Here is a 27385-nt window from a genome sequence, read left to right on the forward strand (position 1 = left end):
AGGACACTTCATTACAGTTTACGAGGACATTGGGGCAGACCTAGCCAGGAGACGGGCCGAATTCAATAGAGTGAAAGCAGCTCGTCATCAGAGTGACGTGCGTTTTGGTATGCTGTACCCAGCGAAACTCTGGGTCACATACCAAGAAAGAGAGTACTTCTTCACAGCCCCCAGCAAAGCAAACCAGTTTGTCGAGGAACACGGGCTGGAAATCCGACAGCAAGGGTAGAAATAAGGGGCCCCTGGCACTACTCGAGGGACCGCCTCAGGTGGGAGACCAGGACCCAGCATGAGGGAACGAGAGTAACGGAGAAGGATTGGATTGGATTGGATTTATTTGTTGTCACGCGTACCGAGGTACAGTGAAAAGTATTTTTCTGCGGGCAGCTCAACAGATCATTAAGTACATGAGAAGAAAAGGGAATAAAAGAAAATACATAACAGGGCAACATAAGGTATACAATGTAACTACATAAGCACCGGCATCGGATGAAGCATACAGGGGTGTAGTGTTAATGAGGTCAGTCCATAAGAGGGTCGTTTAGGAGTCTGGTGATAGTGGGGAAGAAGCTGTTTTTGAGTCTGTTCGTGCGTGTTCTCGGACTTCTGTATCTCCTGCCCGATGGAAGAAGTTGTAAGAGTGAGTAAGCCGGGTGGGAGGGATCTTTGATTATGCTGCCCGCTTTCCCCAGGCAGCGGGAGGTGTAGATGGAGTCAATGGATGGGAGGCAGGTTCGTGTGATGGACTGGGCGGTGTTCACGACTCTCTGAAGTTTCTTGCGGTCCTGGGCCGAGTAGTTGTGATGCAGCCAGATAGGATGCTTTCTATGGTGCATCTGTAAAAGTTGGTAAGGGTCAATGTGGACATGCCGAATTTCCTTAGTTTCCTGAGGAAGTATAGGCGCTGTTGTGCTTTCTTGGTGGTAGCGTCGACGTGGGTGGACCAGGACAGATTTTTGGAGATGTGCACCCCTCGGAATTTGAAACTGCTAACCATCTCCACCTCGGCCCCGTTGATGCTGACAGGGGTGTGTACAGTACTTTGCTTCCTGAAGTCAATTACCAGCTCTTTAGTTTTGCTGGCATTGAGGGAGTGATTGTTGTCGCTACACCACTCCACTAGGTTCTCTATCTCCCTCCTGTATTCGGACTCATCGTTATTCGAGATCCGGCCCACTATGGTCGTATTGTCAGCAAACATGTAGATGGAGTTGGAACCAGGTTTTGCCACGCAGTCGTGTGTGTACAGGGAGTAGAGTAGGGGGCTAAGTACGCAGCCTTGCGGGGTGCCGGTGTTGAGGACTATTGTGGAGGAGGTGTTGTTGTTCATTCTTACTGATTGTGGTCTGTTGGTCAGAAAATCAAGGATCCAGTTGCAGAGTGGGGAGCCAAGTCCTAGGTTTTGGAGCTTTGATATGAGCTTGGCTGGGATTATGGTGTTGAAGGCGGAGCTGTAGTCAATAAATAGGAGTCATAAAAGGGAGAGCAAACAAGAGGAGTGCAGGGTAGGATGGGGAAGAGCGGGTAGAAAACCGTAGAGGTCAGGCGAGGGAGAAGCGAGACAGTAACTCCTGAGAGGGGGGCCACCGCACTAGCAGGAAAGCTGGCGCCGGAGGCATGCAACAAGGCAGAGCCACGACGCGCCCCCAACAGGGGGGACGGCACCAGGCAGGGGGGGGGGGCACTCAACAGAGATGGTAGAGCAAATGGGGATAGGAACAGGGGAAAAGGGACGGGAGAGGGGGGGAAAAGGGGGGATATGAAAGGAGAGGCTTGAAAGAGAACAACAATGAGGCTACAAAGTGCCTCAACCAAGGGCTCGGAACAAAGAATCGCTGCAAGCAACCACCAAGTACGGTCTCTGGGCGAAGGGAGACCCCAGAGTGCAGGGGACTACCCACGTGGCGGACGACAGTGGGCGGCCATGTCGGGTGCCCCCTGGACAAAGGGAAACCCCGTGGGCGGCCATCGGGTGCCCCCGGGACAAAGGGAAACCCCGGAGCGCAGTGACCAGACCACATAGGGAGAGCAGTGACAGCGGCCGTCCTGGACGGCCCCCTAACAAAGGGGGAGAGCAGGGGTGCGTATAAAAGGTAAGTATGGTTAATCACACAGGAACGGGGGGATAGAGGCCCCCACCAGGATATTCATCTGGAACGTAAGGGGACTCAACGGCCCAGTGAAAAGATCCAGAGTCCTCACCCACCTAAGAACATGAAAGCCAACAGTCTTCCTCCAAGAGCCACACCTGAGAGACCAAGTCCGACTGTGGGTAAGAAAGGGCTGTGTGGGGCAGACCTACCATTCCTGCTACGTGGCGAGTGGCAATACTGATCAGCAAGAGGACTATGTTTAGGGTGACAAAGATGGTTACGGACCCAGGGGGACAATATATCATGGTCAGCGATGCCCTGGATGGGGCACCGGTAGTACTAGTTAAAGTGTACGCGCCCAACTAGGACGAAACGAGCTTCATCACAAGGACCATGGCAGAAATCCCCGACATAGCGACGCACCAACTAGTCATGGGGGGGACTTCAACTGTGTACAGGATCCAACGACTGACAGATCAAGCTCCAAAAACGGGGAAAACCTCAAACCTGGCAAAGGAACCCGGTCATTTTATGGAACAGATGGGAGCGGTGGACCCTTGGATTTCACCCACCCAGGGGAGAAGGAATTCTCCTTCTCCCCAGTACACAACGTGTATATACCAGAATTGACTTCTTTGTGGTGGGGAAAACGGTGATTCCGGGGCTAGACAAAGTGGAATACTCCGCAATTGTGACATCCGACCACGCTCCACACTACATGGACGTGGGGCTGAAGACGGGCAGGGCCCAACGCCCCACATGAAGGTTGGACATTGCCCAACTAGCTGACAAGACCTTCAACAAAAAGATATCACAGACCATAGCATACACGGAGAACAACCAAAATGGGGAAGTCTCACCCTCCACATTCTGGGAAGCGCTAAAGGCCGTAGTAAGGGGAAATTATCACTTTCAAAGTGCGAAGAGATAGGGAGAAAAGGGCGGCTAGGCAGCAGCTGGTCAACTCCATACTGGATAAATACTCCGAGGCCCCGACCGTAGAGTTCCTGGCGGAGAGGAAAGAGTTACAAAGGAACTTTGATCTGCTCTCCACCAGGAAAGCAGTGCACCAACTCTTTCAGGCACGTGGGATCCTATACGAACACGGAGACAAAGCCAGCCGCCTGTTGGCACACTAGCTGAGAAATCAGGCAGCCACCAGAGGAATTGCACAAATCGAGGATACCAGAGGCACATTAGAAACAGAAACAGAAAAGATCAACAAAACCTTCAAGGCCTTCTATCAAGGGCTGTACACCTCAGAGCCCCCAAAGGGGGAGTCCGTGATCAAACGGTTTCTTGGATGGACTGGACATACCAGTCGTGGAGGAGGGCAGAAAACAGGGCCTGGAAGCACAACTAGCACTGGGAGAGATCATGGACAGCATAAGCTCCATGCAGGCGGGGAAGGTGCCGGGACCAGACGGGTTCCCAGCAGACTTCTACAAAAAAATTTGCGACAGTACTGGCCCCGCACCTACGGGAGATGTTCACAGACTCGCTAGCTAGGGGCACACTGCCACCTACGCTAGCACAGGCCTCAATCTCGCTGATACCTAAAAGATAAAGACCCAAAGGAATGTGGGTCATACAGACCCATCTCACTGCTGAACGCAAATGCCAAAATATTGGCCAAAATCTTAGCCAAAAGGTTAGAAGACTGTGTACCAAAGGTGGTCGCAGAGGACCAGATGGGCTTTGAAAAAGGTAGACAGCTAACCTTGAACATCAGGCGCCTGCTGAATGTGATAACAGCCCCATCCGGGGAGAGAATACCAAAGGTGATCATCTCCCTGGACGCAGAAAAGGCCTTTCGGCAGGGTCGAATGGAAGTACCTCATAGAGGTACTGGAGCGGTTCGGGCTTGGAACAGGGTTCACCTCCCGGGTAAAGCTCCTTTACAACGCTCCCATGGCAAGTGTATGGACCAACAACACCAACTCCCGATACTTCAGCTGCACAGGGGCACCAGACAAGGATGCCCACTGTCCCCACTGCTTTTTGCTCTAGCGATCGGGCCATTAGCTCTCAGAACAGCAAAAAGCTGGAGGGAGATCCGAAGGGGCGGCAGAGTCTCACTCCATGCAGATGACCTGCTCCTCTACATTTCGGACCCACAAATCAATTCCAGCCTCCCGGATTGCCTTGATCCACTACAGTTCACCTACCGCTGCAACAGGTCCACAGCACACGCCATCTCCATGGCCCTGCACTCTACCCTGGAACACCTAGATAACAAAGACACCTATGTCAGACTCCTATTTATTGACTACAGCTCAGCCTTCAACATCATCATTCCTGCAAAACTCATCTCCAAACTCCGTGGCCTTGGCCTCGGCTCCTCCCTCTGTGACTGGTTCCTGAACTTTCTAACCCACAGGCCACAATCCGTAAGGATAGGCAACAACACCTCCTCCACTATCATGCTCAACACCGATGCCCCACAAGGCTGTGCCCTCAGCCCCCTACTATACTCCTTATACACCTATGACTGTGTGGCCAAATTACCCTCCAACTTGATTTTCAAATTTGCTGATGACACTATAGTAGTGGGTCGGATTTCAAACAATGACTAGGCAGAATACCGGACTGAGATAGCAACGACCATAATCTCTCCCTCAATGTCAACAAAACGAAGGAGATTGTCATCAACTTCAGGAAGCGTAGTGGAGAACATGCCCCTGTCTACATCAATGGGAACAAAGTAGAAAGGGTCGACAGCTTCAAGTTTTTAGGTGTCCAGATCACCAACAACCAGTACTGGTCCCCCCATGCCGACACTATAATTAAGAAAGCCCACCAACGGCTTTCTCAGAAGACTATGGAAATTTGGCATGTCACCTACGACTCTCTCCAACCTCTACAGATGCACCATAGAAAGCATTCTTTCTGGTTGTATCACAGCTTGGTATGGATCCTGCTCTGCCCAAGACCGCAGGAAACTACAAAAGATTGTGAATGTAGCCCAATCCATCACGCAAACAAGCCTCCCATCCATTGACTCTGTCTACAATTCCCGCTGCCTCGGAAAGGCAGCCAGCATAATTAAGGATCCCACGCACCCCGGACATACACTCTTCCACCTTCTTCCATCGGGAAAAAGATACCAACGTTTGAGGTCACGTACCAACCGGCTCAAGAAAAGCTTCCCATTGCCATCAGACTTTTGAATGGACCTACCTCGTATTAAGTTGATCTTTTCTCTACACCTTGCTATAACTGTAACATTATATTCTGCAGTCTCTCCTTCCTTCCCTACGTACGGTATGCATTGTTTGTACAGCATGCAAGAAACAATACTTTTCACTATATACGAATACATGTGACAATAATAAATCAAATCAAAGCAGCATGGATGGAATCATCGCGCTCCTGAAAGAGTTTGGCGCCTTCTCGGGCTACAAACTCAACATGAGCAAAAGCGTGGTCTTCCTGATACACCCACAAGCAGCACTAATGAGACTGTCTTTTAAACAAGCCTGACACAAATTCCGCTAACTGGGGATCCAAATAGCCCATGACTGGAAAGGAATCCACAAATGGAACCTCAGGGGCGGCTTTCTCCGACCCCCCCCCCCCCCCCCCCCCCCCCCCCCGCTGGGGTCGGAAGAGGGGGGGGGGGGTGGGGGAAGAAGGAAGAGGAAGAAGGAAGAGGAAGGAGACAGGGAACAATACTGGAGAACCAGAGAGGGGGGAGGGAGGCAAGGGAATGATAGCGGAAGGAGAGCACGGGAAACGATAACAAACTTGGAAAACACAGGAACAGAGAGCAAGGAAAATACGGGCGAAAGACAGGACGAACGGCCGAAGTGGAGGTGAACGTGAGACGACAACGGCAGCGAAAACCGTCCGGGAGAAGTGAGTAACAACACCAACACCAGATCCATTCTCGTATTACCCTCTCTGTATTGGACATAACCAATGTAATTGTTTCTCCGGCACCCAAATGTATATGTACCTCCCCAGTTTCCTTCCCCCCCCCCCCCCACAAACAGGTGTCTACTTGTGTGTTAAAAATAATATTGCTAACTGTACAGAGTTGCTGTTGTTCAGCTAGTCCACAATATCGTACCAGTTTTATTTTTTAGTTTTCTTCTCTTCTATGTATATAAATTTTATTCTGTGTACATAACTGGAAATATACTTTGTTCAAAAACCCAATAAAAACATTTTTTTAAAAAGTCATAACAGCCTGGAGCCTACAACTTTAAATCAAATTTTTGGAGGGTTACAGATCATGGAATCATTGAATTTACAGTACAGAAGGAGGCCATTTGGCCCATCGAGTCTGCACCGGCACTTGGAAAGAGCACCCCACTTAAGCCCACACCCCCACCCTAACCCCGTAATCCAGTAACTCCACCTAACCTTTTGGACCTTAGTGGCAATTTATCACGGCCAATACACCTAACCTGCACATCTTTGGACTGTGGGAGGAAACTGGAGCATCCTGAGAAAACCCACGCAGATAGGGAGAAAGTCAAACTCCACACAGACAGTGACCCAAGCCGGGAATCGAACCTTGGACCCTGGAGCTGTGAAGCCACTGTGTTAACCACTGTGCTACCGTGCCCCCCAACGATAATTGCCCAAAAGTTGAAACTTCCCAGGCAATTCCCACAGGATCCTTTCATTGGGTCCTCTGAGGGGTCCCCAGCACCCCTTCAGAGCTACATCTGGGACAAGACCAGCCGGAGACTCGAAAATCTGGGCCTTTTGTAAATTAAAAAAATGACAAAGGAAAGGCAAGGAAGTAATTTGGAATAGTAGTTGCAATCTTAAATGTACAATGTAAGATCTTCCTTCAGGCAAAGATGACCATGTTCATATTCTGATGTGTTTGGTAGGGTTCTGTTGGGTACACAGGTGACTGCTGAGGTTGATCTGCACCAGAAGGGTTCTGCTGCAAATAGGGCAGGATTATTGAGTTTTGGACGAGTTGATGACTCAGAAATTCTCTTCCTTTTTTTTTCTCTGCTTCTGATATTTCTTTGCTTTAAGGAGGCTGCACAGTTTTCTATTTGGTTGCACCAAGTCCTTGGCAAGCTTCAGTACAGGGACCTCAACTATTTATAATCTATATCAATTACTTGGATGAAAGGACCAAGTGTATTGTTGTCAAATTGGTTAATAATAACAAAAATGGGAAAGGAAAGCAGGTTGCGAGGAGGATACAAGGAATGGGATATGGAAAGGTTACGTGAATGGGCAAAGAATTTGGCAGATGAAGTATGTGGGAAAATGGAAAGTGTTCCACTTTGCACGAAGTGTAGAAAAGCAGAGCATTATTTAATTGGAGAGAAACTGTAGAATGCTGCAGTATAAAGGAATCTTGGTGTCCTTGGACATAATCACATAAAGTTAGCATGTAGATGCACGAAAGTTTTAGAAAGGCAAATGGAATATTGGCCTTCACGGTGAGGGGCATGGAGTTCAAAAGTAGGGAAGTCTTGCTACAACTTTGTAGGGCATTGCTGAGACCATACCAAGAGTATGCGGTGTTCAATTTTGGTCTCTTTACTTAAGGAGGAATACACATGTATCGGAAGCAGTTCAGAGAAGGTTACTAGGCTGATTCTTGGGATGAAGAAATTGTCTTGTGAGGAAAGGTTGTGCAGGTTGGAGCGATAGAGGTGATCTTTTTGGAACAAGAAAGATTCTGAGAAGACCTAACAGGGTAGATGCTGAGAGGATGGGGGAATCTAGAACAAGGTGCACATTTTAAAAATAAGGGGCGTCATTCTCCGCCGGCGGGAGTCTCCGTTTTGCCGGCGCCCGGGGGTTTCCCGACGGCATGGGGCTGCCCCACAATGGGAAACCCCATTGACCGGCCGGTGTAACGGAGACTCCCGCCGGCGGGTCGGGGCAGAAATGTGGCGGGGCGGGATGGAGAATTTTGCTCAAGGAGTCTCATTTAAGATGGGGTTGAGTAGGAATTTCTTCTCTAAGAGGGTTGTCAGCCTTTGGAATTCTCCTCTACAGAGAGAAATGGAGGTTGTGTCACTGAATATATTCACAGTTGTATTAGATAGATTTTTGGTTTACAATGGAGTCAAGCTTTATGAGAAAGAGACAGAAAAGTGGAGGTTATAATCAGATTAGTCATGACCTTATTGAAGGGTAAAGCCAGCTTGATGGGCCAAATAGCCATTCCTGCCCCTATTTCTTCTGATACTATATGATCTGATGATTCTGCCAGGAATCAAAGTCAATATCGAACTCCCAGGCTTGGATAAGAGAGTGTCAGGCATTTTGTTTACATGACCAGCCCAACTCAGTTGTGACTGTCTGAATATGGTGTGGATGTTTGACATGCTCCTCAGTGCCTGGTACTAATGCAAGATACCTGCAAAGACAAATGAGGATGTGAATGCAGCCATCCTGTGGTCTATTTTAACCAGACGGTCTCTCTTGATGCAAAGCTGTATGGTTTGACAGACCGTTGTATTTTGGGCCTTTTCCTTCCTGATCCAAAATGGATTTTTCTATGATTGAATGTGTTTTAGATTCCTTGTACACTAATGTCATTTTCCTCAGGTTCTTCTGTTGGAAGTGGGATTTACTCAAGGCAGTGGTTGACTGGGGCAGGAACATTGAGGAAGAACCAGAATCACTTCTCAACATTCAAGGCAATTGTTATGGGAGAGGCGCTTCAGAACCCCAAAATGTATCATGGAGTTCAACCAACCTCTCCCTTTAATGGATTTGTTGCTTTTCCTAGCACACGGCTTTTTCCTGGGGTGTGGGATTACAATTATGGACACGTGGGTTTTTAAACACAAAACACTGTTTATTCCATGAACTCAACTTAACATCTTAAATAAACATTGGATCTCTTAACACCCCTTACTTTAAAGATAACTCAGAAAATATTGCAACAGTAAATAATTCCTTAAAATGTTCCTTCAAACTTCCAAGAGACTTAACACCTTTAAACAAAATCACATCAGGTTAAAGGCTTTACAATTATGAGTTTAAATCACCCAAATGATCCAGAGATGGTCTTTTATGGCAGACATCACAGCTCACTGCCAAACACAGACACACAAGCTCTTTCCCTCAACTGCCAAACTAAACTGCAAAACTAAACTGCAAAATGGCTGACCTGACCTCCGCTCCACCCACTCTCTGACATCACTGTTTTCTTAAAGGTACATTGCGTAAACATCCATGTCTTAAACGTACCCTCACATGACACAATGAACACTACTGCTATATAACAGGATGAAAGGATTGAGAGTGACACATTCTTTATCCAGAGCTGTCTGCTGAGCCAAGAGTAAACTCTGACTATAATCCCATTGGCCAGGAATTTCCTTGGAGCTGCTTCGACTCTGCATCATCATTTTCCAGGAAATGAGACAACACCCCCACTGATCTGTATAAACCGAGTTATTGCTGCATTTCCAATGTGAAGTTATGGGTGATGCAGGGACAGTTCAGAAAATTACAAGCCATTATTTTCAGCTTCTAATCACCAGCTTAAAATGCTGGTCCCAATGATAAACCATTTTCAAAAAATATTGAACTCAAGTTTTCTAATCAGAGGATTTCAGTATTTACTAATTGTACTATGACTTTCTCCTCCAGCAAACAATTGCTTAAAACTTTGGTTGAATATTTCACAGAAACTATATATTTCACTTACATCAGATTTAAAGGATTTAAGCCGTTCTTCGTACTTCTGTATTAATTCTCTGTGAGAGTTTTCAAAGTCTTCCAGCTGCTGACGAAGATTACCCACCTATAAAACAAATTGTTTATTTCTTCATTGAGCAGTTACAGAATCAAAGAATGGTTATTGCACGCAAGGAGGCCATTCAACTGTTAGATGCTTTGCATGCAGGTACAAGGACAAATTTATTGATTTTCTTCTCTCAGTATAAGGTACTTCTGCTTGAAGGAAGCATGAATTCAAGATTCAACATAAGTAGCTCTATCTCCAACTTATGCTCCCTTTGAATATGGCTCCTGGGTTTTGCTTTCCTGCCTATTCCCCATATCCCTTGATTCCCTGCAAGCCCAATATTAGATGCAATAGAGCATCCACAACCCTCTGGGGAGGGAATTCCAAAGATTCACAACCTTTTGAGTGACGTAACTTCTCCTCACCTCAGTATCAAACAATTGACCCCTTATCATGAGACCATGCCTGCATGTTTTCGATTCCCCAACAAGCCGAAACAATCCCTCCATGTCCACCCTCTAAAAAGCCTTCAGAATCTTGTGCATTTCAATGAGATAGCCTCTCATTTCTCTAAACTGCAGAGAATAAAGGCTCAATTTACTCAGCCACTCATCATAGTGTCGTGTGAGGGTCCCTTTAAGAAAAGTGTGTTTCTCAATAGCTGCAGTGTGTCATTGTGTGGGTGGAGCTGAGCTGTGTTTCTGGCTTTTTACTTTCGGTTTGAGCTGGAAGCTGTCTTTTGGCTCTGAGTTTTAGTTTTATTTTCAGTTGGGCAGCTGCAATCAAACCAAGGAGGTGTTTAGGTCTCTCTCTCTGTCTACTAAAGAATGTCTCCAGATCACTTGATGATTTAAAAGTTATACCAGTTTCTGTAAGGAATGCAAACCTACTGTCTTTGTTATAAAGGGTTTTTGACTTATGGATATTGTTAGGAAAGTTATTAAGGGTTACCTAGAGAGTACTGTATCTGTGGGCATTATCAATGTTGGTAGTTGATAAGATGTTTACTGTGTTTATATAAAATGTTATCTGGATTCTTAAATGTTTGTTTAAACATACTTTATATCTCTGTTGCATCACACCTGTAAAGTGGGCCCTTGTGCTCCCCATAACCAAAATCTATTAAAAATTGTAGGTCAGGTAAACTCCATGATGTACTATGATGTTCTCTAAACCCTGGCCCATAATAATAGGACAACTCTCTCATTCTAGGGACTAATTTAGTGAACCTTCGCTGTACTGTCTCCAATGCAAGTGTATCCCTCCTTATGTGGAGGCCAAAACTGCACACAATGTTCCGGATGTAGACTCCACAAATCCCTGTACACTTGTAGCATAACTTCCAGTATTCCTATTCCTTGCAATGAAGTACAACATGACATTTGCCTTCCAAATTGCTTGCTGTACTTCTATGTTCCTGTACGAGCACACTCAAGTCTCATTGAATATCAAAACTAACTTAGAAATTTCTCCTCTATTTAAAAATATTCTGCTTTTCTATTCTTATAACCAAAGTGAATAACTTCACACTTCCCTACATTATACACCATCTGCCATCTGTTTCCTACACACCTCTTTGCAGCCTTTGTGTGTCCTCATCACAGCTTATGCTTCCATCTAGCTTTGTATCATCAATAAATGTAGATATATTACTTTATAAAAGCAAATTACTGTGGATGCTGGAATCTGAATCCAAAGAGAAAATGCTGGAAAATCTCAGCAGGTCTGGCAACATCTGTAGGGAGAGAAAATAGCTAACGATTTGCGTCCAGGGGACCCTCTGTCAAAGCTAAAAGATAGAGAAAGTGGGAAATATTTATACTGTGGAGTGAGAGATACATTGAATGAAAGATATATTATTTTGTCTCTTCATCTAAGCCATTAACATAGATTGTAAATATCCGAGATCTCGGCACTGATCCTTCCTTGCTCTACTATTATTCACTGTCTGCCAACTTGAAAATGCCCCATTTATGCCCACCCTGCTTCCTGTCTGTTAACCAATACTCTATCCATTCTAATATGACTCACAATTCCATCTTGCCTATTAATCTTTTGCATGGGATTTTATCAAAAACATGACAATATACAACATCTATTTGTTTCCCTTTACCTATGCTCAAGTTACATCTTCAAAACACTAATACATTTGTCAAACAGGTTTTCCCTTTAGTAAAACCATGCTGGCTTGTTCGAATCAATCAATGCTCTAAGTAAGACTTCCTTAATAATAGATTCCATAATGTTCCCAATGACTGATGTTAGGCTAACTGGCCTATAGTTCATTATTTTCTCTCTCTTCCCTTTCTTGAAAGCTGTGTAACATTTACTAATTTCCAATCTTGGTGGAATGTGGATTGGTCAGAAGTTGTGCTGCCTCTGCAGACTTCTCTTCCTTTTCCTGAAGCCTGAGGGTATATGCAGCTCAAGGGGGATGTGAAAGCCACTGGGCATTTGTGAAACACAAAAGCAGGTAATTAGTTAACCCTTCACATTCTAAAGCACATTCAGATACACACCAAGGGCGGGATTCTCCGACCCCCCGCCGGGTCGGAGAATTGCCGGGGCGGTGGCGTGAATCCCGCCCCCGCCAGCTGCCGAATTCTCCGGCGTCGGAGATTTGGCGGGGCGGGAATTGCGCCGTGCCAGTTGGCGGGCTCCCCCCGGCGATTCTCCGGCCCGTGATGGCCCGAAGTCCCGCCCGTTCTATGCAGGTCCCGCCGGCGTAAATTGGAGTTGGTCCCTTACCGGCGGGACCTGGCGGCGCGGGCGGGCTCCGGGGTCCTGGGGTGGGCGCGGGGTGATCTGGCCCTGGGGGGTGCCCCACGGTGGCCTGGCCCACGATCGGGGCCCACCGATCCGCGGGTGGGCCTGTGCTGTGGGGGCACTCTATTCCTACGCGCCAGCCGTGTAAGTCTCCACGATGGCCGGCATGAAGTCAGCAGCCGCTGACGCTCCCGCGCATGCGCGGACCCGCACCGGCCGGCGGAGTCCCTTCAGCCCCGGCTGGCGTGGCGCCAAAGGCCTTCCACGCTGGCCAGCGGGGCGCAAACCACTCCGGCGCCGGCCGAGGATTCCGCACTTTTGGGGCGGCTCAACACCGGAGTGGTTCCCGCCACTCCACTGCGCAGTTTCTGCGCGCCCCACCGATTCCCGGAGAATCCTGCCCCATACCTTTAACCATAATTGCGGTGCCTTATCATGCAACCCCCACACCCCATTCCAAAGTCCCCCTCTGCTTAGTGCACTAAGCACCATTAGCAACATGTTCCAAGTGCCTCTAACACTGCCTTTGGCTCCATCTTTTTTTTTTTTAGAAAATATTTTATTTAAGCATTTGTAATTTTCACAGTTTAACACATTAATATTTCTTAAACAACCGCATGGGCCGACTCACGCAAAAAAACTAAAAAAACAGTGTCTCCTCCTGCCCACAACCTATTCACTAATTACCCGTATACGGAGTTCCCTGTCCTTGTCTAACACTACCATGCCTCCTATTTTCTTCCCCCCCCACCCCCTCCTTGCTGCTGATGTTCAATTTTCTTTGAAGAAGTCGATGAACGGTTGCCATCTCTGGACGAACCCCTGAGTTGATCCTCTCAAGGCAAACTTGATTTTTTTTCCAGGCTGCGAAACCCTGCCACATCGCTGACCCACACACCTGACTTTTGGGGCTCCGAGTCCCTCCATCCCAGCAAAATCCGGCTCCGGGCCACCAGGGAGAAGAAGGCCAGGACATCAGCCTCCCTCCCACCTTGGCCCCAGGATCATCCGATACCCCAAATATTGCCAGTTCTGGACTCGGAGTTACCCTCCCTTCCAGGACTTCTGACATAACGTCCGCAAATCCCTGCCAGAATCCCCTCAACTTCGGACATGTCCAGAACATATGTACATGGTTAGCCGAGCTACCTCCACAAACCCCACATCTGTCCTCCACCTCGTCAAAAAACCTGCTCATCCGGGGTACCATCATGTGGGCCCTGTGGACCACTTTGAACTGGATCAGGCTAAGCCTGGCACAGGACGAGGATGAATTGACTCCTTTCAAGGCTTCTTCCCACTTTTCCATTTTTAGCTCCTCTTCCCACTTCCGCTTCACCTCCCTGATCGGGGCCCCCTCCCACTCCATCAACTCCTTGTATATCTCTGAAATCCTCCTCTCTCCAACCCCAGTTTTTCACATCACCTTGTCCTGTAGTCCCCTCAGGGGAAGGCGAGGGAGGTTTGGAACCTGCCTTCGTAGAAAGTCCCGGACCTGAAGGTATCGAAACCCATTCCCGCCCGGTCGCTCAAACTCCTCCTCTAGTGCCTTCATGGCCGGAAAGCCCACCTGGATAAATAAATCCCCAAATCTCTCGATCCCTGCCTGCTGCCACCTCCTGAAGCCCCCATCTAGCCTTCCCGGGACAAACCTGTAATTGTTACAAATCAGAGACCACACTGATGCCCCCTCCAATCCCATGTGCTGCCTCCATTGCCCCCATACCCTTAGGGCTGCCACCACCACAGGGCTTGTAGAGTACATAGCCGGCGAGAACGGCAGGGGCGCTGTTAGCAAAGCCTCCAAACTCATACCCTTGCAGGATGCTGCTTCCACTCGCTCCCAGGCCGACCCCTCCCCCACTACCACTTCCTGACCATCAATATTTTGGCCGCCCAGTAAGAATTAATAAAGTTCGGGGAGGCCAGGCCCCCCTCTCCGCGACCCCGCTCCAGGAGTGCCCTCTTTACTCTAGGGGTTTTCCCCGCCCACACACAACCTGTAATTGCCACGTTTATTTTTCTAAAAAAAACCTTTGGGACAAAAATCGGAAGGCATTGAAAAAAGAAAAGCAGTCTTGGGAGGACTGTCATCTTCACCGTCTGGACCCTTCCCGCTAACGTCTGCGAGAGCATGTCCCATCTGTGGAAATTCCTTTTCATTTGGTCGACAGCTTTGCCCAGATTTAACTTGTGGAGCTGTCCCCACTCTTTAGCCACTTGAGTCCCTAAATATCTAAAACTCCCGCCACCACTTTAAAAGATAACTCCCGCAGTCTCGTTTCCTGCCCCCGTGTTTGGATCACAAACATCTCACTCTTTCCCATATTCAACTTTAGCCTGAAAATCGCCCAAGTTCTCCTAATACCTGAATGAAAAATGAAAATCGCTTATTGTCACAAGTCGGCTTCAAATGAAATTACTGTAAAAAGCCCCTAGTCACCACATTCCGGCACCTGTTCGGGGAGGCTGGTACGGGAATTGAACCGTGCTGCTGGCCTGCCTTGGTCTGCTTTAATAGCCAGCCATTTAGCCCAGTGTGCTAAACCATCCCCTCCATGATTTTGTTCATCCCCCCCGCCCCCCACCCAGTCTGTAACATAAAGCAGCAAGTCATCTGCACAGAGAGAGACCCTGTGCTCCAACCCTCCGCTCACTGTCCCCCGCCATGCACTCAATGCTCTAAGGGCCATTGCTAAAGGCTCAATGGCCAGGGCAAACCGTAATGGGGAGAGCGGGCATCCCTGCTTTGTCCCTCTCACGAGGTTAAAGTATTCTGACCGGGCTAGTTTGGTTCTCACATTTGCCACCGGGGCCTGATTTAACAGCTGGACCCAGTCCACAAATCCCTGCCCAAACCCAAACCTGCCTAAAATATCCCATAAGTTTGTCCACTCCAGGTCGAAAGCCTTCTCCGTGTCCAATGGCTACTACCACCTCAGCTTCACGCCCCTCAGCTGGCATCATTATAACATTAAGTAGCCGTCTAATATTGGACATCAGGTGCCTGCCCTTCACAAATCCTGTCTGATCCTCACCTATTACCTCCGGGACACAGACCTCTGGTGGCCAAGATCTTTGCCAGTAATTTAGCATCTACATTTAAAAGGGAAATTGGTCTGTACGATCCACAGCTCTCCGGGTCCTTGTCTCACTTCAGGATGAGAGAGATTGATGCCTGAGGTAGCGTTGGGGGAAGCACTCCCAACTCCTTGGATTCATTGAAAGCCTTACCTAACAGCAGTCCCACCAGCCCCGAAAACATTTCATAAAATTCCACTGGGAATTCGTCAGATCCCGGGGCCTTACCTGATTGCATTGCCCCAATCCGTCTATCATTCACCAAGCCCAATTGGGCTCCCAAGACTTCCACCAGCTCCTCATTTACCTTCGGGAACTCTAGCCTCTCCAGGAATTGGTTTATTCCCTCCTCCTCCACAGGGGGTTCCGACTCATAGAATTCACGAAACACGTCACTAACCGCCCCCTCACTACTTTCCCCCTCAAATCCCCCTGACGCTCCTTCAGGAGCTCCTCATTCAGAGACTCTGCATATCTCCTATCCATAAGTAAGATTTCTTCTACTAGCCTGTCCAACTCCGCCCATTCCCTGTGGACCCGAATCGAAAAATATTCCCCTCTGATGACCGCTTTCAATGCTTCCCACACCACCCCAGCCGCGGTCTCTCCCATGCCGTTGGTTTTTATATACCCCCGAATGGCCTCCTTCATTTGCTCACATATCTTATCGTCTGCTAACAGCCCTGCATCCAGCCTCCACTGTGGGCGCTGAGAATTTCCCGTGTTCGCCTGTAGGTCTAGCCAATGTGGCACATGGTCCGATACTACGATTGCTGAATACTGTGTCCACCACCCCCGTTAACAATGTTTTGTCCAGTATTAAAAAAAATCGATCCTGGAGTATGCCTTGTGCACATGAGAGTAGAATGAATATTTCTTGCTCCTTGGCCTCTCAAATCTCCACGGATCACCACACCCCCATGTGCTCCATGAACCGCCGCAGCTCTTTCGCCATTGCTGATACTTTCCCCGACCGAGAGCTCGACCGGTCCATCCTAAGAGCCAAGACCGTGTTAAAATCACCCCCCATAATCAACCGGTGCGAGTCGAGGTCCGGGATTTTCCCCAGCATCTTCCTAACAAACGCAATGTCATCCCAGTTTGGGGCATATATATTTACCAACACCACTGTCATTCCCTCCAGTTTCCCGCTAATCATAATAAATCTGCCTCCCAAGTCTGTCTCCATTTTCCCCAACTCAAACACCACCTTTTTGTTAATCAGGATGGCCACCCCCCTTGTTTTAAAGTCCAATCCTGAATGGAACACCTGTCCGACCCATCCCTTTTTCAGTCTAAATTGATCCCCCAGTTTCAAGTGTGTCTCCTGTAACATGGCCACGTCTGCCTTTAACTGTCTCAAGTATGCGAACACACGTGCCCTCTTGACCGGCCCATTCAGGCCACGAACATTCCACATAACCAGTCTGGTTGGGGGAGCTTTTGCCCCCCTCCCCTATCGATCCGCGATGACCTTTCCGATGCCAGCCCATGGCCCGCATTTCCCCATATCCGCCCCTCGGCAGCAACTGCCATCTAGTCTCCATCTCCAGCCTGCTGAAAGTCCCCTAATCGTCAGCAGTCGCCCCCTACCCCGTTACCTTTCAGCTCACCCCGCACTTCGCTTCCGTTAACCTGCCTTACCAGCTAGCCAAGCAGGTCGTGCCCCTGGCGCCTAGGATTCAACCAGCTGCTGGATCTTTACCCCCCAACTCTTAACATAAGCACAGAAAGCAAACAAACCATCCACTTAAGGTCTAGGCTCAACGGCCCACCCCTCCCCTTTACAACGTCTTATCAATCCCATCCCTTCAAACAGAGCCCCAAACAATGGAGCCCCAAACAATGGACGTGAAAACAAACAGGATAAACGGAAAGGCAGACAAAATTATGCATGCAAAAACTCGGACAGATGTCTTTCCTTCCTAGAACATCTCAATTTGAGGACTTTTCTTCACCCCCCTCCATTTTTTCCTTTTTTTATATTTTTACAAAAAAAAAGGAAGAAACTGTACCTTGGTACATACACAAAAAGGTCAAAGTTAGATAACTCAGAAATCCTTCTCTTCCTGGACATCGCAACTCAAGTTACAGTGCACCACAGAACTTTTTGATTTAAATCGTTACCGACCAGTTTTTTCTTTTTTTCAAGTCTTTATGGGTCCCCCAGGTTGTTGTCTTTCATAAAGCCCGCCACTCCTTCGGCGAGCCAAAATATAGTTCCTGGTCCTCATAGGTTACCCAAAGACGGTGAATAGCGAGAGGCCAAAAATGAGAACAGCACCAGACGCCAAACAGTTTGCAATGCAACCAGCCCGCTCCCATAAGCAAAATCGGGATCTCGCTGAGACGAGAAACCAATTATCACCCCTCAAGCACAATTTCCATACAATTAACGCGAGCCACCCCATATCCAACCGGCCTCCTTTCGCTTGAGCAAGAGCGTAACGAGGCCAGAAGATCGTGCCCTTTGTCTCTGGCTGCACAATATAATAGGCTAGCATCAATCTGTATGTTGTATTTTCAGGACAAGAGGGTCCACACTGTTAGCGAGATGGCCCAGACTAGGGGTGGACCCATGAGGCTATGGCCAATGGTAATTTTGAGATGGCGGCAATGAGGCTGCCCTCACAGGTCATTGTCAAAGATGGAGACGCGGACTTCCGGTAGCGACCATGCTGTGAACGGTCGCACATTTAGCAGCTCCCGCTCTTGGTGGTTTTTTTTAACGGCTTTTAAACTGGGTTTTCGCGGAAATTATTTTCTGACATAAGTGGATAAAAGTGAGAGGAGGAGAAGGCGACACCTATCCTATGGAAGTATGCTCAAAAAATAATCGCAAAAGAAGGAATCAAAAGCTGTTTGGAAGTGAGGATCTGAGCTTGGTGGCTGCAATGGCAGAGAAGCTAGGATGGCCCCGCCGGCTCAATTGTCGATGGATCGGTTGGTTACATACCTGGATGAGAAGTTAGCCCGGCACCGTAAGGAGTATGCGGAGGACCTGACCAAGGTGGTAGCCTCGATTAAGGAGGCTGTCGACCGGATGGAGGTGACAGTGATGGCCCAGGGACAATCGATCCAAAAGCTACAGGAGCAGGCGACGGAACAAGAGGAGCAATCCACTGGGATGGAACTGCAAATTGGCAATGGGATCGGTAAAAGCGGCTGCTGGAAAAGGTGGAAGACCTGGAGAATCGTTCCCACAGGCAGAACATTTGGTTCGTCGATCTGCCAGAGGGAAAGGAAGGATCGGATGCCGGTGCGTACGTTGTGAAGATGTTCCAGAAAATGATGGGGGCAGAGGCGTTCGACAGGCCGTTGGGGGTGGACCGGGCTCACAGGGCACTTATGCGCAAGCCCCAGGGTCGTGAGCCCCCGAGGGCGTTGGTGGTGAGGCTGCACCGATTCCTGGACAAGGAACGCATCATGAGATGGGCTAGGGAGACAAAACGGTTTGTATGGGAAGAAGCCGAGATCCAGGTTTACCAAGACTTGGGAGCAGAACTTGCAAAGAGGCGGGCGAGTTTTAATAAAGTTAAAGCGGCCCTGTATGCGAAGGGAATAAAATATCCAACGGCCTCCTGTCACTCAGCTGTCTCCCCAGCAAGTACTCACGCTGACGCCGATTAGTACTCTTTCTGGAAGACATGAACCTGGCGGAGGGGCTTCTGTGGGGAGGTGAGTAGCCATCTTTGCTTAGAGGCAAAGATCCTGGGGGCGCTGAGCTTGCTGCCTGTGCTCAGTGGGGGGGTGGGGGACTCCCAGCTGGGGCTGGGAGACTCTCCGCAGGGGTGGGCTGCCTTAGGAGTGTTCGGGGGGGGGGGTGTTCGTTTCATTTTTGTATTGTGCATTTTGATCTGAAGAAATTACCCCAAACTGAATTGTATCTTGAATGTAACTCACCCATCTGTATTTGCGTTGGACAAACAACTTTTTAGATTCTGTATTCGTATAAAATTTGACTTGATCAATAGACTTTGAAACTGACATAAAGAAAGCTGTACTTGACTTCACCCAAGAAGCTCAGTCTCGAGTTCTGTAAGATTGATAAATAGTGCGGCGACACATAAATATATTAACAAAATATAGATTCATCAATTGGCGTAGTCGGACAAATGGAGAAAAAACAGAGCAGCCCAAAGGCAGACCGTGCCAGAGAGGCCCCCAGAAAACCACAGACCGAAGACCAGGAACCGTGCCGGGTATGAGGTGTCGATTCATAGGCTAAGTGGCCAGACGACAGATTCGCAGATCGGATGATCGGAAGACTTCGCTCTGAAAATCAACTGAGGTAAGACATCAACTTTGCCTCATTTCAAGCCGCAACGGCTCGTGAAACTTCCCCTACCGACAAAAGAACCTTAGAAGAAAAGGCTGAAATATTGGTGTTGCAAGTACTTTAGTCAGTTATTTATCGGAAGAGTTAAAAGGACAAAGAAAATGGTCCCCACTGCTTCGGAAGAGGTATGGGGGACATATAGCCCTAAAAATGCCCCCATTGCCTCCAAGCATGCTGCGGAGCTTCCCTCGGTCTCGAGGGGCAGCCGAGCTCCACCAGTTATGTCTACTGAAAATTTGTTCAGAGATCTCAAATCTCCTTTTAATCGGCAATTTGATTTGGCCGAAGCAAATGCAGAAATTGAATTAAAAAACATTACCAAGAGCAAATGGTCCTTTGGAAATATAAGGAGAGTTTGGGGAAAAACTACCTTCAGCGTATGAAAGGTCATAAAACATTACAGAGAGGAAAGTTTTTCTTTTTTTATCTAGAGGGGATGGCAGGGAAGGTAGTGCAATGTTCCTTCTGCAGAATGTTTGAGGTGAGGGACGCCATCAGTGTCCCTGCTGATTTCATTTGTGGGAAGTGCACTCATCTCCAGCTCCTCAGAAACCGAGTTAGGGAACTGGAGCTGGAGCTGGATGAACTTCGGATCATTCGAGAGGCAGAGGCGGTCATAGATAGAAGCTTCAGGGATGTAGTTACTCTGAAGAATAAAGATAGATGGGTGACGGTGAGGGGGGCTGGAAGGAAGCAGTCAGTACAGGGACCCCCTGTGGTCATTCCCCTTAGTAACAAGTATACCGCTTTGGATACTGTTGGGGGGGGGGGACTTACCAGGGGTAAGCCATGGGTTACAGGTCTCTGGCACAGAGTCTGTACCTATTGCTCAGAAGGGAAGGGGGGGAGAGGAGTAGAGCATTAGTCATTGGAGACTCCATAGTTAGGGGGATAGATAGGAGATTCTGTGAGAACGAGAGAGACTCGTGGTTGGTGTGTTGCCTCCCAGGTGCCAGGGTGTGTGATGTCTCGGATCGTGTTTTCGGGATTCTTAAAGGGGAGGAGGAGCAGCCCCAAGTCGTGGCCCAGATAGGTACCAATGACATAGGTAGGAAAAGGGATAGGGATGTAAGGCAGGAATTCAGGGAGCTAGGGTGGAAACTTAAATCTAGGACAAACAGAGTTATTATCTCTGGGTTGTTACCCGTGCCACGTGATAGCAAGACGAGGAATAGGGGGAGAGAGAGGAGTTGAACACATGGCTACAGGGATGGTGCAGGAGGGAGGGTTTCAGATTTCTGGATAATTGGGGCTCATTCTGGGGTCGGTGGGACCTCTACAAACGGGATGGTCTACACCTGGACCAGAGGGGTACTAAATATCCTGGGGGGGATATTTGCTAATGCTCTTCAGGAGGGTTTAAACTAGTTCAGCAGGGGCTTGGGAACCTGAATTGTAGCTCCAGTATATAGGAGGTTGAGAGTAGTGAGGTCATGAGTAAGGTTTCAAAGTTGCAGGAGTGTACCGGCAGGCAGGAAGGTGGTTTAAAGTGTGTCTTCTTCAATGCCAGGAGCATCCGGAATAAGGTGGGTGAACTTGCGGCAAGGGTTGGTACCTGGGACTTCGATGTTGTGGCCATTTCGGAGACATGGATAGAGCAGGGACAGGAATGGTTGTTGCAGGTGCCGGGGTTTAGATGTTTCAGTAAGCGCAGGGATGGTGGTAAAAGAGGTGGAGGGATGGCATTGTTAGTCAAGGACAGTATTACGGTGGCAGAAAGGACGTTTGATGAGGACTCGTCTACTGAGGTAATATGGGCTGAGGTTAGAAACAGGAAAGGAGAGGTCACCCTGTTAGGGGTTTTCTATAGGCCTCCGAAAAGTTCCAGAGATGGAGAGGAAAGGATTGCAAAGATGATTCTGGATAGGAGCGAAAGCAACAGGGTAGTTGTCACGGGGGACTTTAACTTTCCAAATATTGACTGGAAACGCTATAGTTTGAGTACTTTAGATGGGTCCGTTTTTGTCCAATGCGTGCAGGAGGGTTTCCTGACACAGTATGTAGATAGGCCAACGAGAGGCGAGGCCATATTGGATTTGGTACTGGGTAATGAACCAGGACAGGTGTTAGATTTGGAGGTAGGTGAGCACTTTGGTGATAGTGACCACAATTCGATTACGTTTACTTTAGTGATGGAAAGGGATAGGTATATACCGCAGGGCAAGAGTTATATCTGGGGGAAAGGCAATTATGATGCGATGAGGCAAGACTTAGGATGCATCGGATGGAGAGGAAAACTGCAGGGCATGGGCACAATGGAAAGGTGGAGCTTGTTCAAGGACCAGCTACTGCGTGTCCTTGATAAGTATGTACCTGTCAGGCAGGGAGGAATTGGTCGAGCAAGGGAACCGTGGTTTACTAAAGCAGTCGAAACACTTGTCAAGAGGAAGAAGGAGGCTTATGTAAAGATGAGACTTGAAGGTTCAGTTAGGGCGCTCGAGAGTTACAAGTTAGCTAGGAAGGACCTAAAGAGAGAGCTGAGAAGAGCTAGGAGGGGACATGAGAAGTCTTTGGCAGGTAGGATCAAGGGTAACCCTAAAGCTTTCTATAGATATGTCAGGAATAAACGAATGACTAGGGTAAGAGTAGGGCCAGTCAAGGAGAGTAGTGGGAAGTTGTGCTTGGAGTCCGAGGAGATAGGAGAGGTGCTAAATGAATATTTTTCGTCAGTATTCACACTGGAAAAAGACAATGTTGTCGAGGAGAATACTGAGATTCAGGCTACTAGACTAGAAGGGCTTGAGGTTCATAAGGAGGAGGTGTTAGCAATTCTGGAAAGTGTGAAAATAGATAAATCCCCTGGGCCGGATGGGATTTATCCTAGGATTCTCTGGGAAGCTAGGAAGGAGATTACTGAGCCTTTGGCTTTGATCTTGAAATCATCTTTGTCTACAGGAATAGTGCCAGAAGACTGGAGGATAGCAAATGTTGTCCCCTTGTTCAAGAAGGGGAGTAGAGACAACCCCGATAACTATAGACCAGTGAGCCTTACTTCTGTTGCGGGCAAAATCTTGTAAAGGTTTCTAAAAGATAGGATGTATAATCATCTGGAAAGAAATAATTTGATTAGAGATAGTCACACAGTTTTGTGAAGGGTAGGTCGTGCCTCACAAACCTTATTGAGTTCTTTGAGAAGGTGACCAAACAGATGGATGAGGGTAAAGCAGTTGATGTGGTGTATATGGATTTCAGTAAAGCATTTGATAAGATTCCGCACGATAGGCAACTGCAGAAAATACAGAGGCATGGGATTCAGGGTGATTTAGCAGTTTGGATCAGAAATTGGCTAGCTGGAAGAAGACAAAGGGTGGTGGTTGATGGGAAATGTTCAGACTGGAGTCCAGTTACTAGTGGTGTACCACAAGGATCTGTTTTGGGGCCACTGCTGTTTGTCATTTTTATAAATGACTTGGAGGAGGGCGTAGAAGGATGGGTGAGTAAATTTGCAGATTACACTAAAGTTGGTGGAGTTGTGGACAGTGCGGACGGATGTTACAAGTTACAGAGGGACATAGATAAGCTGCAGCGCTGGGCTGAGAGGTGGCAAATGGAGTTTAATGCAGAAAAGTGTGAGGTGCTTCATTTTGGAAGGAATAACAGGAAGACAGAGTACTGGGCTAATGGTAAGATTCTTGGCAGTGTGGATGAGCAGAGAGATCTCGGTGTCCATGTACATAGACCCCTGAAAGTTGCCACCCAAGTTCATCGGGTTGTTAAGAAGGTGTGCGGTGTGTTAGCTTTTATTGGTAGAGGGATTGAGTTTCGGAGCCATGAGGTCATGTTGCAGCTGTACAAAAGTCTGGTGCGGCCGCATTTGGAGTATTGCGTGCAATTCTACTCGCCGCATTATAGGAAGGATGTGGAAGCATTGGAAAGGGTGCAGAGGAGATTTACCAGAATGTTGCCTGGTATGGAGGGAAGATCTGATGAGGAAAGGCTGAGGGACTTGAGGCTGTTTTCGTTAGAGAGAAGGCGGTTAAGAGGTGACTTAATTGAGGCATACAAGATGTTCTAAGCCATCAAATCTGTTTTTTAAACCTCAGCTATATCTCAAGTCTCCAAAGCAAACAACTCTGCCACAGGCGGAAGCAGAAATAATTCTAACCAAGACTGTACCGGTAGCTCCGGCATTGTTGCAAGCTGCTGCTGACATGACAAGTATGAATACTCTGATAGAGACTCCACAAGGGGGGTCTGGCCAACAAGACTCTCACTCTGAGGCCGACCAAAACTTTCTGCTAACCCCACTTCAAAAGGCTCCGAGATTATCACTACACGAGGTTTTGAACAAAGAAAGCCTGTTAACTTGAACAATGATAGTTACAAAAAAGAAGAACCCAGTGACAGACGAAGTGTAATACAACTTAACCCACTAAGCAGCAAACAATTTAAAGTTGAAGCAAACCAAACAGCCAGAAATGATGTAGCAATCACTAAATTTCAATCCGACGAAGATTGAGTTTATGATTCGTCAGATCCCAAATAAATTTATCAATGGCCCAAAGAACTCCCACATCTTAAAAAGGGAGGTTTAGCCACCTGGGAACAGCTGTCGCTAAACAATTCCAGCAGAGCGAAGATATGTCTTTTGTGTGGTGAAGACGGCCATTTTGCGAATTCATGCCCTTTCAGATTGCAGGGGTTCAGATTGCATGACTATAAAATGGACTTTTACGATTGAGACCCGCTCCCTGACTCATTCAGGGATCTGCCCCAAAAGGTTGCAGCACGACGTGAACCAACATCAGCAGTTTTGAAAGAAACTAATTTTCACTTCCACCATGCCATGCAAACACCGTAAATCCATCATGTTTGCTCCTTGGGAAAGAGCAAAAGGGGGGAGAATACGAAAAACATGATTATGTGGAAGTAACAGGGGCAACTTCAGCCAGGAAGGGTACAGCCACCCAACACAATAGTTTCCTGCCAGGAATTATTGACTTACGAAAGGTAGACTGTAATTTGATGAGTGATGCTTAGTTACTGTCAAAATCTAACAAGTGTTGTCAGTTCTGCTTCTCAACAGGTTTTGGCAGCCTGGAAAGGTCTTCCTTGTGGTGTTGGGTGCTCTGGTGCACAGATGAGCCAACACAGTTGTATGTGGTACAACTCTATTTTATTTTAACTCTTATAATACAGTTCGTTCTGGATACTCTGCACGTGCTGTCTCCCTGAGTGTGTTTGGTAACAGATGTGTCCTGGTCCTCCTCTGCAGCTAATACTGACCACCGGGGGTCGTGTCTGTGCTTTTATATCTTTCTGTCATTGGTTGTGGTGTTGTGTGTTCTGATTTGTCTGTTGGTGTGTCTATCATGATGTGTGTGTTTGAATATCATGACATTCCTGAGGGGGGTCACTTTTTGGGGCTCAGCGAAGCAGTCTACATAAAAGAACTACAGCAAGAGCCAGTAGACGACAAGTGGGAGTGTCCTTATTTGAAGCGCGCGTACCAAAATCAGAAACTGTAAAAATGTTTGATATTTTTCATTTACTGGAAATGAAATACAGGCTTGTGTCTCAAAGGAAAACTCTGTTTGAGAAAAAGCTTTTTTGCAAACTTTAAACCAAGGCCATTCAGAGCAAGTTGATAAGGACAAGTACAGAGAAGCTGCCCTATCCTCCCTTCCCTTGTACTGGCGAGTTAGCAACAGTTATTGTGTTTAGTTTTAGTTCTAAGAAATTTTTAAAATTAGTTTGGATAGGAAATTAAACTTCATGCAATTTGAAACTCTGATTTTTAAGCAACTCATATTGTGGTCAGACTGTTCCAAAACAAAGATAATACGAGTTTGACAGCAATCCAATTTGAACTCCCCAGTCCATTTGGGTGATAAAAAAAGTTGATCATGTAGAGCGACGCAAATGGCATCATTCCAAGTTCTCCGCCCACTCTACGCCCCTTTTGTTTCTGCAGGGCAATTAACCATTTCAGCAGGCTTTGGTGCAGAGTGTTGCACCTACATCTCAGATAATTCAGAAGATGTCAAAGACTTGGCAATACACATCCAAAACAAAGTTTAAAAACTTGACCAACCCTCTGATTACACTCTTTGGGGTTGACTTTCTGGATGGTTGGGTGGCACAGGAATTAACATCATTCAGGGACTTTTCCAGTTTTGCATATTTGGACTTATCATTTACGTAGTGATGTTGCTGATCAGATACTTTGGCTAATGCATGCCTACCCATAGTGACCCACCAATCCACGTGGTTCACAGTAATGCATATGCACCACCAGCCAATAACATCGAAATGGAAAGTTTCTGTTGAACTATTATTTACTGCATTATTAATCATTTATTAGTGAATCATTATTAATAATTTTATTACTGAATTATATAATCAATTTTAATAATCATTTGACCAATTATTACTGTAATCATTTACTCAACTTTAGTTATTTTACTGTATAATCATTTTATTTGTATGCATGAAATATTACCAGAATGTTTGTAACGCTTTGCAAAGCTTTGCCCGCTCCATTGTTGAAGGCTGTTCTCAAATAAGTGAACCATTAAAGACAATGTGAATGAGTTCCTCTCCACTCTTATCCCTATCCTATTGCATTTCTTAATTTCTACTGTATTTTGATTAATCTCATTTAATCTTTAGAATAATCAAAGGGGGGAATGATAGAAACCTACTTTTATTATAGGTAATACATTTTAAGGGAGGAAATGATTTAGTGACATTATACTATTAAAAATCATATAATAAGCCATGACAGCAGAGAATGCTGAGAGCATGGAAAAAGATCTGATAAGGAAGTCAGTATTCAAACTGACTATCCACATTGCAGAATCGACTCATTGTTATCACTACTGCGCAAACATCCCACTTCTGGAGAATATGGTGGGAAACAGGTGGTTCGTTCACACCATATTATAGAAACACAGAGAGGTTTTCCCATGCATTATTATCTCCTAAAACTTGATAGACAGACATTTCGGTCGGTTCGAAGAATAATAATTATTTTAACCCAATTACAGTCAGAAAGGGGACAGAACCTAAAAAAGATTCTGATTTACTTCTGAGAGAGAGAGAACCTTTTTTGCTCTCTCTCCAAAATCATCTTTAAGCTCTCTCTCTCTCTCTGAATTCATCTTTAACCTAACCTTTGAAACCTATTTCTATTTTGCTTTGCAAACAGCTATTTACTTTTGTTTCATTTTTGTATTGTGCATTTTGATCTGAAGAAATTACCCCAAACGTGAATTGTATCTTGAATTCAACTCAACGATCTGTATTTGCGTTGGACAAACAACTTTTTAGATTCTGTATTCGTATAAAATTTGGTTTGATCAATAGACTTTGAAACTGACATAAATGAAGCTATACTTGATTCACCCAAGAAGCTCAGTCTCGAGTTCTGTAAGATTGATAAATAGTGCGGCGACACATAAATATATTAACAAAATA

At 46.9% G+C, this 27385-nt stretch overlaps 1 protein-coding gene across 1 annotated transcript in view; it reads right to left on the reverse strand.

Annotated features, from left to right (window-relative positions):
- LOC140391314 (deuterosome assembly protein 1-like) overlaps window positions 1–27385 on the reverse strand; it is a 150495-nt gene that overhangs the window by 79186 nt on the left and 43924 nt on the right. The window contains exon 3 of the mRNA XM_072475906.1: window positions 9742–9837. Within this exon, the coding sequence (XP_072332007.1) occupies window positions 9742–9837 (96 nt within the window). The remainder of the gene's footprint in view (window positions 1–9741; window positions 9838–27385) is intronic.

Source organism: Scyliorhinus torazame, chromosome 15 (genome assembly GCF_047496885.1).
Source record: "Scyliorhinus torazame isolate Kashiwa2021f chromosome 15, sScyTor2.1, whole genome shotgun sequence".
NCBI lineage: Eukaryota > Metazoa > Chordata > Chondrichthyes > Carcharhiniformes > Scyliorhinidae > Scyliorhinus > Scyliorhinus torazame.